Below are 13,000 nucleotides of genomic sequence, written 5' to 3' on the forward strand. Positions count from 1 at the left end.
GGGCCCAGCCTTAGGTTCTCTTTTCCCTCTTAAACCTACTGAGCTCAGCTCTGCTCCATATCCAGTGGTTTACTATAAGGGATTTTTATATTTAGCAAAAGTATATAAAAATCATTTACAGTACAATTAATGTATATTTTTCTCATAGCTATTTGGTTACCATGGTACAGTGAGGATATGTATCTACGGTTTAGGTCGGTAAGACCTGCCATAATATGCCAAGAGCACTGGTTTTTAGGGAGTAAAAGCTAGCCCCATAGTGAGCTCTCTTCAGTTTGAGCGAGTAGTATCCTCCAGTGTCGCTTTGGTCCCTCATTCTGCTGTTGTATAAAATGATTAGATTTTAGCAACCCTACCTGCCCCCAAAAGGTTGATCCTTGCAGTCTATCAAGTAACATTTGACATGTCTACACACTTTACCAGACTAGATGGAACAGCTAGGTAGCTGTTTCTAGCTAGGTAGAAATTAGGGCAAGATTTGATTTTTCATTTAGAAGAAAATTTTTCTTCTGGGAAATAAATTGGAACTGGTAGATGAGACTCTCTATAGTGTTTATTATAGTCCAGGTAGGTCCCTGCCAGGAAATTATTCTGAATAAAGGAAAAAATATTTCTAAAGGAAAGAATTATTGAGTAATCAACATGTAAACTTTTCAGTGATGAAGGATATGCCGACTGCTTCTTGGAATTGCTCCACCTGAATAGCTCATTCTTCTTGACATTTCCTGACGTTCCATTTACAGTACTCAAGAGTTGCAATCCTTGATAGTTGTAAAGGGTTAATGCAGGAGTCCGATGGGGATGTGACATTAGTACTGAAGAAGTGGGGTATGAAGAAGCGATGACATTGCCAGAATTGAATAGAAAGTATTAGCATGGAGAAGAAAATTTAACCCTTAATATATTTAATTTAAAAAATGAGATTAAAATCATATTGCAATAAGCATTTTACATAATTGAGCATAGGCAAGATATTTTCATTTGCATTTTTTGTTTCTAATCAGTGTGTAGAACAGAAGAAATTGGGAACTGTCTCTTTAATAAAACCCTGTTTAGCTACCCTCTTCTAGTAGGAGTGGCTTAGGAACCTGTAGAGTGAGGTGTAACTTCCAATTCTGCATTCTGAAGGGCAGCCTTGGATAAGAGTGCTGATACTACAAACCAGGAAGTGACAAATAATTTGCCTTAAATTATAGTAGAGTTTGTCTTTTATAAGGAAAACTTCTCATAACAAAACTAGAAGATTGAAGCGTGGTTGTCACTAAATGTTTGGAACTCTGCTGCAGATAAAGACTTTGCAGCGTACTTAGAATACAAAGCTTTCTGGGCCAGAAATTGATCTGACTTTTGAGCCTTATCTGATTACTGCTTGATTCGTCTTTATTTTGTTCAAGTGCTCAGCAAGTTGAACGGGGAGCCTTCCTCCCCATTGTTAGCAGGTAGGTGGTCAGCCTTTGTTTAAAATTTAAATTGTTTTTTAAGGTTACTTAACCCTGGTTCTGCTGCTGATTACTGAAAGAATTATGAATATCAGTCTGGGTATATGTTTTAATGTTTGAATATTCAGCATGGCTGTAAATAATCATTTTTGTGACTTTGTGCCAACTTTGTAGAAAAAGTCATTTTTAACAAATTAGCAAATCTATAAGGTGACAAATTAAATGAGTTCTATTTTGTTTTCTATTAACCTTATATGTTTAAATTTAATTAACAGATTAAAAGTATATTGAAATTACTCTGCTATTAACTTCCTGATAGTATTTGATAATATATTTAAAACATTTATTGACGTAGTCAAATAAAATTGTATTTTTGTTGTTACTATTTTACTTACAAGTTTCATTTCTTTCACTCTTAGAAAGCTGTCTGAGTGTTTAGCTCATTGTTTATCTACTTGCTTTAGTTTGTTTTTGGAATACTTTGATACCTATTATTTCAGAAGACTTTTTATAAAAGGTTAATCTTCCACAAGTATATTGAAATATTGCTTGTTTCACTTTATAAAGTTAACCATGCATTTATGACACTAAAATTGTTTCAAAGATAACATCTTTGGAATATTGAGCTAATTATTAGTATGAGCTAACTGCTATTGTGAGAAAAAAAAAAGCCATTCACAAATGGTTCTTCTGGAGTGGGAATCAGAAATGTGTGTGGGTACCTTTAGGATCAAGAACAGTGGTTTCTTTCTCTACCACTAGTGATCCTTTTTATTTTTCTTCTATGGACACTATGCTTCAAAAGACTTTTTGTCAACCAAATAAGTGGTGTATATTAAATAATAAAATGTTAGAACATTATCGTTTATTAGGGATACATTATTTCCAATGAGAGTTTCTTAACAGCCTGAGATAACCACTCTAGGTTACTATAATTCAGCCCTGAACGAAGAGGCCTGACATCTTACCTAGCTTGAAAAACTTTATTGTAGGTAACTGTTTGGATATTTTTGACTTTTTGAAATACTGATAGTAACATCTGAAGTTTCAACAACTACTCTTATGGAATCTTAGTCATCTGGGAACTAGCAGTCTAAAGTACAGAAATTCTGTTCTTAATATCTTTGAGTTTCCATGAAATGTAATGAAGGTCATCTAGTGTAATGTAACAAACAAAGATACCATAGCTACTAGACAGAGAGGAGAAACAGGGAAAAAGAAAAAAGGAAATGTGGTATTTGTCATTGGGAATGTCTGTGAGGAATTCAAGGTGTCTGTATGTTTTTGCCCCATAAAATTTCCCTATATTTATCCCTACTATTTACCCACTTAAAATTTTTACTCTGATTAGTCTGATAAGTTGATAACTGACTTCAAAACAAATATTGCTTATGTTTTTCATGTATTTTATTCTATATTTTTATGTAGCTTCCCTCTCCCAAATTTTTTTATTTCTCCATTTCCTCTATTCATGTCCTTCCTTCAGCTTAGCTGAAGACCCTTCTGCAATGTGAAGCCTTATCTGATCACCCTAAACCACAGTAATATTTCTTTCCTTTAGATTTCTATATCATGTTGATTCTACCAGTTCTTTAGTACATAATAATGATATAGCTTGTCATATTTAACTTTTACTTAAAAGTTTGCAGTGTTTCTTCAACTAAATTATAGTTGTTTGAGAGCAAGTAGGACATCATTTTTATCCGTTTTAGCATCTGGTGCAGTGATACACATGTGGTAGGTTCTAAATAAATATCTGTTGAATGAATGAGAGATGTAAAGAATCTTGCCAACAGTTGCTTCAAGTGTTATTCTGCCTCCCTCTACCTTGCTTAATTATGTAATTAACCATCTATAATGTTTCTAAAAATCAGACTGTTGGTTGTCATGCTATTATTGTTTTTGTTTTCCTTTGTAACACATGCATTTTTTATATTAGATTATTTAACACTGATATGATACCTACAAAGAAAGAACAAGCTGGACTTTATTAAAAATAAGTTTCCAGAATTCCAGAATTTAAGAATTCGAAAGTTTAAGAATTCCAGAATTCTTATAAAAATAAGAATTCCAGACTCTTGCATTTTATATTTTAGGAAAATATAATTTAAAATTTACTGATATATGAGGTTTCAAATATAGTTAAAATATTCAGAGACATTATGAATTAAGGGGAGGGATTCTGAACTGACGTTTTGTATTCTGAATGGTGATCCAGTCGTCCTGGTAGACTGGTTGGATTGCAGAATTTAAATCACGGATTAGTAATTGCCAGAAACGATGAACAAATTATTTTATAAAAAGAGGGTTTTAAATGTCTTACACCCATTGACAGTAGTTATTATATTACACACTTTAAAATCATCATCTGCCTATTCCCAGTATCAACTATGTCGGATACGTTTTGTTAACCCACTTTTTATAGATACAGAAAACTGATATCTAGAAAGGTGAAATAACTAACAAAGCCATACACTAGTAACTGCACAACAGGTCATTTTGACTTCAGAATTCATGTTTTGAATCACTATGTTGTATACTATGTTATGTTTTCCAATAGTCAGGGTAATCTTTCTGTCATTCTAGAGCTTGACCAGACAGGAATTCTGGCAGCTGCTCCAGCAGAACTGTGGCACTGAGCTAGGCTTAAATGCTGAAGAGATGGAGAACTTGTCCCTGTTGATTGAGGATAATGTGCAGCCAAGGTACTGCGAAATGTTTCGAAATGCCAAGATTTATTAATCATTAATCAAAGCAGAATTATTTTAGACTTTACTAATTCAGGCTTTCTATTTATTTACCATCCAGTGAAATTTGCCTCTTGCTTCTCTGTAGTGGAATGAGTGAAAGGTGAGGACAGTGAATAGTTTGCTAAATTGGTAAGCAAATACAGGTCAGATGAGGAAATGTTAACTTTGAAACTGTGTCACCTAGGACTTGCTTAAAGCATGGGGTTAGTAAACCTTTTTATTAAGGATATGGAGAAATACCTAGTGAAATCTCTGCACCTATAGATAACAATAAAGCAAATTAGCTGGAAGATATTTTAAGGGATACAAAGATAATATGACTTTTCCTCAAGGATACCCTAGCGTAGTACTTGACATGTAGTTGGCACTCAATAAATATTGAATGCATTAATGAAAGGAGCTTATAGCGCTACAGGGAATGCAAATAATTATAATACAGGGTTGAAAATGATAAGGGCCAAAAAGAGCAATAGATAATGTGGGAAAAATTCAGAGTGGAGAGAGATTATTTTTGACTGATGGGAATTCACTTGGAAGAGTGGACATTATTATTAACCTGTACAAATAAAAGTGCGTTTTGTCCAGTGGTAATTGAGGTCAGAGCAATAAAAACAACTAAGGATAATACATGAAAATTCTAGAGCAAACATTATGCTAAGTGAAAGGAGCCAGTCACAAAAGACCACACATTGTATGATTCTGTTTATATGAAATAGAGTCCAGAATCAGTAAATCCACAGAGGTAGAAAGTAGATGAGGAGTTGCCAGGGACCGGGAGAAAGGGAGAGTGGGGAGTGCAACTGCTGAGGGGCACAGGGCTTCTTTCAGGGTGATAAAAATGTTCTCAAATTAAATAGTGGTGATGACTGCACAACTCTGTAAATCACTGTATTGTACACTTTAAATGGGGTGAATTTTATGATATATGAATTATACCTTAATAAAAAATTAGGTAAATTATTTATTTAAAAATTCTGTAGCAAATTAGTCTTAAGATGGAAATCTTTCAAAGTCTCATGTGTGTACAAAAATTTTATTCTATCTAGATAAGTCTTCTGGTTATACTGATCCTATTTATATTGTGTCAGCTCAGCATTACTATTTTACAGTCTTTTTTACATGGTTACACATGTATATTTTATTAGTTTTCTGTAAAGTTAAAAATTTCCATTGGACTACTCTCCTTGTAAAGTTTACTAGGCTTGGGACTTCCCTGGATCCTCATTCCCTCTTCTACTCTTTTTTCTCATTCTTCCAATCTCTGAGAGAAGCATATCTATCTCACGCCTGTATTTCCTCAGCTCTTCCATCTTCTTTCTTTTCACTTTCAATCTTTCCTTCACTCTCCTTCATCTCTTTTTCTTCATTTCTCCACAATCCACCTCCATCCTTAAAATCCTCAAGTACAGACCCTCAGCTGGTGGTCTTGTCTCCAGGAGCCGTTTTCCTTGTTTGGTTCCCTCGGAGTCCTGCTATTCTGCCTGGCCAGGAGTAACTGAGTAGTAGACCTAAGTATTATTTGGGTGGAGTAGAATAGGCTTTTTTAGCTTTTCTGTCTCTTTGTCAGGATAATATGGATTCAGATGTCAGGCAGCCACTTTATTTTAGGAGAGCTTTAAGTCTAAACATAGCAATGATTACATGGGAATGCTAATTGCTCAATAAAGTTGAGGTCTGGAAGTTAGATCCATTGTGCTGCTTTTATATTTAATATACTTTCCTGTTTTTCCCCCCACTCCCTGAAAGAGGAAAAGAAGGTCCCAAGACATTTATTGTAATCTTGTCCCTATGACCATTTGAAAGCTTTTCCTTTAACCTTAGGAATTCCTGTTCTCAGGAATGAGAAGAACAAGAAGGGAGGCATGGATTGATGGATGGGCCTGTGCTCAGACATCAGGAGCTTCCCCTTCCTGGAGGGATGTGCCATCTCAGCTGGGACTGAATCTGAAGGAAGGAGATGAGATCTAGAACTGCCTTCCAGTGTTGCCTGGCATCCAACTCAAACACTTACCCTGCACCTTTCGAAGCTTCTTCATTGTCCACAACTGAAATTTAAATAAGCAATGTTCATTTTATTAGTTGCTGTTACGGCCACTTGTACTTGGTTAATTTCTTAGTGGTTTCTGAAGTTTATAAAATCTTATATGAGCATATTTTATTTTCAGCAGTGAAGTCAATTTGCATGTGATTTAAGAAGATAGCTTTGTTATAAGTAGAAGCTTATTTGTTACATTACAAAAAAAATTTTGTTGTCAAAATGCTTTATAATAGAAAAGGACCTCAGTGAGGAGACTAAATCAGCTATTTGTGCGGAAGTGACCTTGTTTATGTTTCTATGATGTGTTTCTTACAGAAGTCCAAGAAGAAGCAGCTTGGATGGCTGTGGGCAGAGAGATGAAAAATTATCCAAGCCAATCAGTTTTACCCGTGAATCAATTAGTCGGGTTTCAGAAGCAGAGTCAATTGATGGAAATCCACAAAAAGGGGTTAGTATATGATATCCCTTTTAAAATCTGTCTGATACTGCCATGTGTTCATCATAATGGAAGAGCAAATAAAAATACAATATACAAAATGTTTAAAAACTTAAGATGTCAGGCTGCTCTTTTATTTTAGGACAAGAGTTTTAAGCCTGTAAGTTGCAGAGATTGTATGGGAATAATATGTGGTTCTGTTCAGAGCTGGATATGGTGCAGAGTTACCAGGCAGCTCCCTGAGCATCAGTCTGTAAGGGGGAGAGACATCATTAAAAATATAATAAGGTGGAAAAATTCATAGTTAGCAGAATTTTTTTAGTAGGTAGTGTGCATAGTGGAAAGAATCTGTTTTGAGGGGAGATGAGAACTCTGAGCACCATGCTTGAATAACAATAGATGCTTGTTAAACTGATTACTAAAGTAGGCATATCCAGTTAATTACTGGGCTTCATAGTTAGTTAGTTAGTTTCTTTCTTTATTTTTTCAAGTATTATTATAAGCCCTTCAATTTTTTTTAATTTCAGTGAGTTTCTGTCACTTGAAGTCATTATTATTACTACTTTTTATACTCAGTTTGTCCCCTCTGCCAGTGGGAGCCCCTTCAGGTGGCTCCTTTGTCCTTTTGAAATAATCAATAATCTTTGATGACTTCCTTTCTTTCTGGTACAATAATGTGTCCCGGGCACATTTTGTATACTTTCTGTCCCAGACTTAGTATCAGCCATTTTCTCTAATGAGCCATAGTTTTAATGAAGAATGGTACTTAGACCACATTCTGAGTGCTAAGAGTGTACAACTTTTGTTCTTCTGATTGGGGATGCAAGTTTGGGGCCAGTGCTGAATTTCTTGTTTTAGATCAGAGCACTGGCTTCAAATCCTACCTCTGCCGCTTGCTAACTGTATGACCTTAAATAAATTAACTTAATTCCTTAACCTTTCTATGCTTTTGTTTTCTCAACTATAAGATGAGGACACTAATACCCCACAGGGTTTTTTAATAAGGACTAAATGAATTAATATATGTGAAAATGCATTGAACAGTCCCTAGCACATATTAAGTATTCAGTAACCATAAGCTATTATGATTGAAGGTGAATCTCTGTGTGGCCAGCCGTGGACCTTTTCTACCTTCTCTCATGGAGCTCCCAGCATCTGCTGTGAATAAATGTTGGGGAAACATTGAAACAGAATATATTTATGTAAAAGGCCACCAAGTTATAAACTTGTCTCAGGCAATCATCACGCACCTATCAATCTGATTTTGTGTTGTGGATTTCACGTAAAACTTATTCATCAAGAGACCCGTAGGAACTTACTGCTGGTGTAAGGGAGGTGATTCTGAATGCTAATCCCCTTGTACATTCTCACTGAGAAGACCAAACCACTCCATTTTGGGGTGGTAACAGGACAGGGGATCTCTTACAGTCCCCTCCTCCTTTTACAAAAGTCTGACTTTGAGGACTGGGTTCTCAGAACTACTAATATTTCTTGAGTCCTTCCTACAGCCTCTTTGACAATGTCTCCTGTACCTGCTCTTGCGATAGTTAACCTATTGGTCCTTGCTTCTAGTTTTGTCCCTAAAGGAAGTCATATGTTCTCTAAGGAAAGGGAGTGGAATGTAGAGGAATAATTTAATGTTTTAAGATTGATTATATATTCATTGATGTTTAGTATAGATGTTTTCAGGTTATGGAATACAAGTAATTTAGAAGTTTGGTCCTTTTTTTCCTTTTGCACTCAAGAGCAGTAAAGTGAGATTCTCAGATATCATGAATATCCTATGTCACTTACTTTGTTTCATTTTACTTCCAACAAAGTTGGAAATAACAAAAAGTTAGAAATAACATTTTTTCCAAGAATAAAATAGGTTTTTCTTAAGTTATAAAATTAGTACTCTTTGTAAAAATTCAGGAAATATAGAAAAATATACAAAGAAATAAAAATTGTCCAGATGCTAACCATTCAAAGATAGGGACTGTTACTTTTTCTATAAGTATCTGTCCATGTTCTTTATAATAGGAACTATATCTTAATTAGAAACAACAGGAGAAATATGTGTGGAAAGTTACTCTACTTAGCATCTAAAGAGACCCTGGGTCAGCTAATAAACCTGTTGCTTCGTAGTATGGAACTCCGAAATAAATCAAGCCTTGATTTTAACAATACTCTCTGATTGAAAAAATCAGTCCTCGACTAGGATAGTGTAATCCTTTAATAAATTGAGTCCTGGGTCCCGGTTGTTATTCTGCTTTCTGAGCGGGCAGTGGAAACCGGTCTCCTCCCTGGAGCTGCTTCTGTTGTTCAGTGCTGCTCAAAGATCTCATGGGGCAGGAAGTTATAGATACGCTTTTGCTGTCTTTCATCTGCTTATACACAGACAATGCAAGAAAGTACATTGCTGTGTAGTTTATATTTATCACACTGTTCTATTAAGCCTAATTATAATACTTTTCTACTTGAATACTACTAACATAGCAATAGCATTCATACTTTAATGCCTAATATTAAATTTATTATAGAAATGACATATCTTTATTAAGCCATTCCCAGAAAGTATGGATAGCAGTATATATTGAATATATTTTAATGCCCAATTCCTTAGTCCCTTAACAGCAAAGCCAACTCTGTTCTTATGGGTTTGCTGTGAAATTAATTTTCCCTTTTAATCTTTTCTCCCTTACTGTACTCTTATGTGACTTTTATCTCTCTTTTTTCTTTCCCTTTCCCCTTTAGTTACTGGTCTTAAGAGATGGGTGAGTTCTCTTCCTTGAGGTGATGGGGCAGGTATTGTCTGGGGAAACTAACTTGGGTTTGACTCCTTTCCTTTGCACACCCCGAAGAACTGACTGTTCTATTATTTTTGTTCTTTGTCCCCTTTCTCTTTGACTTAAGTGATTCACATGTTGTTAATTGTCTGTGAGTTCTTTTTTTATGAAGTTCTTCATAAATTTATTGTTAATTAATACATAAGAAGATGACTTTAGGATAGTCTATGTTATCTACCAATATTTTTTGGACTGAATTGGAAATGTGATACAAACATAACAAATTTTTCAAAAAGCAGTATTTCAAAGTGTCTTTATTATTAAAGATCTCATTGTTTGCTTTTTAGGGGTTAGGGAAAGAGGAACCCCAAAGTGAGAAACAGATCAAAAGCCCTTCACTAACTTCAGAAAAGAGGTTAAGTAGACTGTCATCAAAATCACTGGACTTGAATAAAAATGAATATCTTTCTTTGGACAAAAGCAGCACTTCAGATTCTGTTGATGAAGGTAAAGAATTTCTTATAAATTTTAGTAAAATTTCAGTTACGTCTTTTAATGTTTACTTTTATATTAGGTGTGTGCAAATTGAGCATTTGGTTTTTGCATTAGATACAGTCTCACTCTATAATGAACCAAAAAAGGATGGAAGTTAATAAGAAATAGAGGAAAGGAACTGCTAAATCTAACCTCTCTCCACTTTTCAGAAGCCTGCAATTTGAAAATCTTCATCACGTTTAGCTTTTAATGTCCCAAGCCTTAAGATGGTGGAGATGAAGCAGTAGCAAGGGAAAAGCAATTTTTTTCTTTTTATCCATGACTCATTTGTAACTGGATGTTGTACTTCTTATCTCCCTCACTTGTTTTTCTCCTCCTCTGGCAACCACTTGTTTGTTCTCTGTATCTATGACTCTGTTTCTGTTCTATTTGTTCATTGTTTTGTTTTTTAGATTCCACATATAAGTGAAAGCATACAGTATGTGTCTTTGTCTGACTTATTTCACTAAGCATAATATCCTGTAGGTCCATCTATGTCAAAACGGCAAGATTTCATTCTTTTTTATGGTTGAGTAATATTCCATTGTGTGTATATATATATATATATATATATATATATATATATATATATATATACCACACCTTCTTTATCCATTTATCTGTTGATGGGCACTTAGGTTGCTTCCATATCTTGGCTACTGTAAATAATGCTACAGTGAACATAGTGGGGTGCATATATCTTTTTGAATTAGTGTTTTCATTTTCTTCAGATAAATACCCAGGAGTGGAATTGCTGGATTGTATGGTAGTTCTATTTTTAATTTTTTGAGGAACCTACATACTATTTTCCATAGTAACTGTACCAGTTTACATTCCCACCAGCAGTGCACAAGGGTTCCCTTTTTTCCATATCCTCCCCAATACTTGTTATTTGCTGTCTTTTTGATAACAGCCATTCTGACAGGTGTGAGGTGGTACCTCATTGTGGTTTTGATTTGCATTTCCCTGATGATTAGTGATGTTGAGCATCTTTTCATGTGCCAGTTTGCCATCTGTATGTCTTCTTTGGAAAAATATCTATTCAGGTCCTCTGCTCATTTCATTTTTTGATCAGGTGGTTTTCAGTTGTTGAGTTGTATGAGTTCTTTGTATATTTTGGATATTAATCCCTTATCAGATATATCGTTTGCAAATGTCTTCTCCCATTCTAGTCAGCCTTTTCATTTAGATTATAGTTTCTTTCCCTGTGCAAAAGCTTTTTAGTTTGATCTAGTCCCATTTATTTATTTTTGCTTTTATTTATCTTGCCAGAGGAGACATACACAAAAAAACACTGCTAAGAAAGCTGTCAAAGAATGTACTGCTTATGTTTTCTTCTAGAAGTTTTATGGTTTCAGGTCTTACATTCGAGTCTTTAATACTGTTTGAGTTTTAAAAAATCATAATAAAAATCTTCATGGTGTAACAGTATAATTTTACTACTTTCCTTAACCACAAAAAAAAAAAAAAGAGAAAGAGAGAGAGATTCAAAAGTAGAGAATATAATAAAAATAAAAAGCAGTTGCTTAAGGGAAACTTTATAGCAAATCATATTCTCTTTACTTTCTCTTAAGTTAGAACCAATAACCTAGGGCTTGTCATGCTTATCAAGTGGGCATTTCAAGGAATTTTTTTTCTTTTTAGCTGTAAGATTATTGACACTGAAGTCAGTGAAGTGAGGAGACAATGGGAAAGATCTAGGGTAGTGACTACTTTCAAATTTCAAGAAAGGAGTAATGCCAGTGGAATTTTGCTATACCTGCTTTTGTACCAGCATTTTATATTAATATTCCTACCAGAATATTGGCTATGGGGATGTTGTAGTGGTTTGGATCTGTCCGGCAGGATTGTATTTGCTACTCCACTTACTGTTCGGCTTAGACCTGGTTTGGGAACCCCTGAAGGCTGTTTACTAAATCCATGAAAACCAAAACTAGATCTAAGGCAAATCTAAATCAAATCCAAATCAAGTCCAAATCTAAAATCAAATCCAGATCCAAAACCCCAAACCAAGACCAAATCCTTGAAAACCAAATCCAAATCAGGTTCAACCTTGGTTTGGAAACACTGAAGCATCTCTGATGAAAACTAAACCCATGCTCTTAAAAACGTAAATAAAAATAAACAAGTCCCTAAAATATCATAGAATGCATTAAGAAGACAGTTGATGTGTTCTTTTGAAAAGATAGTTGAGAGGAAGTTTTTTTAAAAAAGGATCGAGCACCAGGAATGACTAGACTCTCTTAGTGTCCTTACCATTCATGCTTGGGTATGCAGCCGTGTGAATTAGTTATCCCCTGCCTGCCTGAACCTCTAACTGTAGGAAGATCTACTCTGGCACCCAGTGGCCAGACACGTAAGTGACAGCAAAACGGGGATTTTTTTTCCCCCTTCTTTCTCACCTGCTCTTTTATAAGAATGGTCCTTTAAAAAAAATGCCTTACTTTCTTTATTGAGTTCCTATAAAATTAACATTAATGATTAAAGGATAACATTAAAACTCATATAAGCTGTGTCTTTATCTAGAAATAAACAAAGAATAATAGTGATGTAGTTTCTGTATTGCATATGAGCCCTAATCACCCATTTTTAGAAAATGGAAGATAAAACAAATTGTGTGTCCTTAGTTACTCAATTAAACTCCAAATTACCTAATTTTCTTGCATACCTACCTAATACATTTTTCACACATCCTCAAAATACTATCAACATCTGGTTTCAGTTTTATTCATGTCCAGGTCCTTCTCATATTTATGTCTCAATTTTCCCACGATTTCCACTGGCCACTTTCAAACTTATATGCTTGAAATAGTATTTCTTCTTTATTGGAAATAGTAACCTGCTACTAAGTTGAGCAGTGTTCCTTTCCCCATTTAAAATGCCACCTGCTAGCTTAATAAATTTCCAGCAATATTATTGGTGATGTTATTTAGGTAGGAAACTTTAAAGTACCATGAATTTAATAAATAAATAATCCCAGGAACTTCCTTGGTGGTCCAGCGGTTAAGACTCCGCGCTCACAATGCAGGGGTCCG

The 13,000-nt window shown here is 34.8% G+C and overlaps 1 protein-coding gene across 4 annotated transcripts in view; it reads left to right on the plus strand.

Moving 5' to 3' along the window:
* Positions 1-13,000, plus strand: part of GRAMD1C (GRAM domain containing 1C) — a 92,838-nt gene that overhangs the window by 58,837 nt on the left and 21,001 nt on the right. For 3 of the 4 annotated variants that reach the window (XM_061193092.1, XM_061193090.1, XM_061193091.1), the window contains 3 exons: positions 4,026-4,144; positions 6,543-6,675; positions 9,779-9,938. In XM_061193092.1, coding sequence (XP_061049075.1) covers positions 4,026-4,144; positions 6,543-6,675; positions 9,779-9,938 — 412 coding nt within the window. Of the gene's footprint in view, positions 1-1,136; positions 1,440-4,025; positions 4,145-6,542; positions 6,676-9,778; positions 9,939-13,000 lie in introns of those variants that run through there. The other variant, XM_061193093.1, reaches the window with a different exon arrangement.

The sequence above is a fragment of the Eubalaena glacialis genome, chromosome 6 (assembly GCF_028564815.1).
Source record: "Eubalaena glacialis isolate mEubGla1 chromosome 6, mEubGla1.1.hap2.+ XY, whole genome shotgun sequence".
NCBI classification, from domain to species: domain Eukaryota; kingdom Metazoa; phylum Chordata; class Mammalia; order Artiodactyla; family Balaenidae; genus Eubalaena; species Eubalaena glacialis.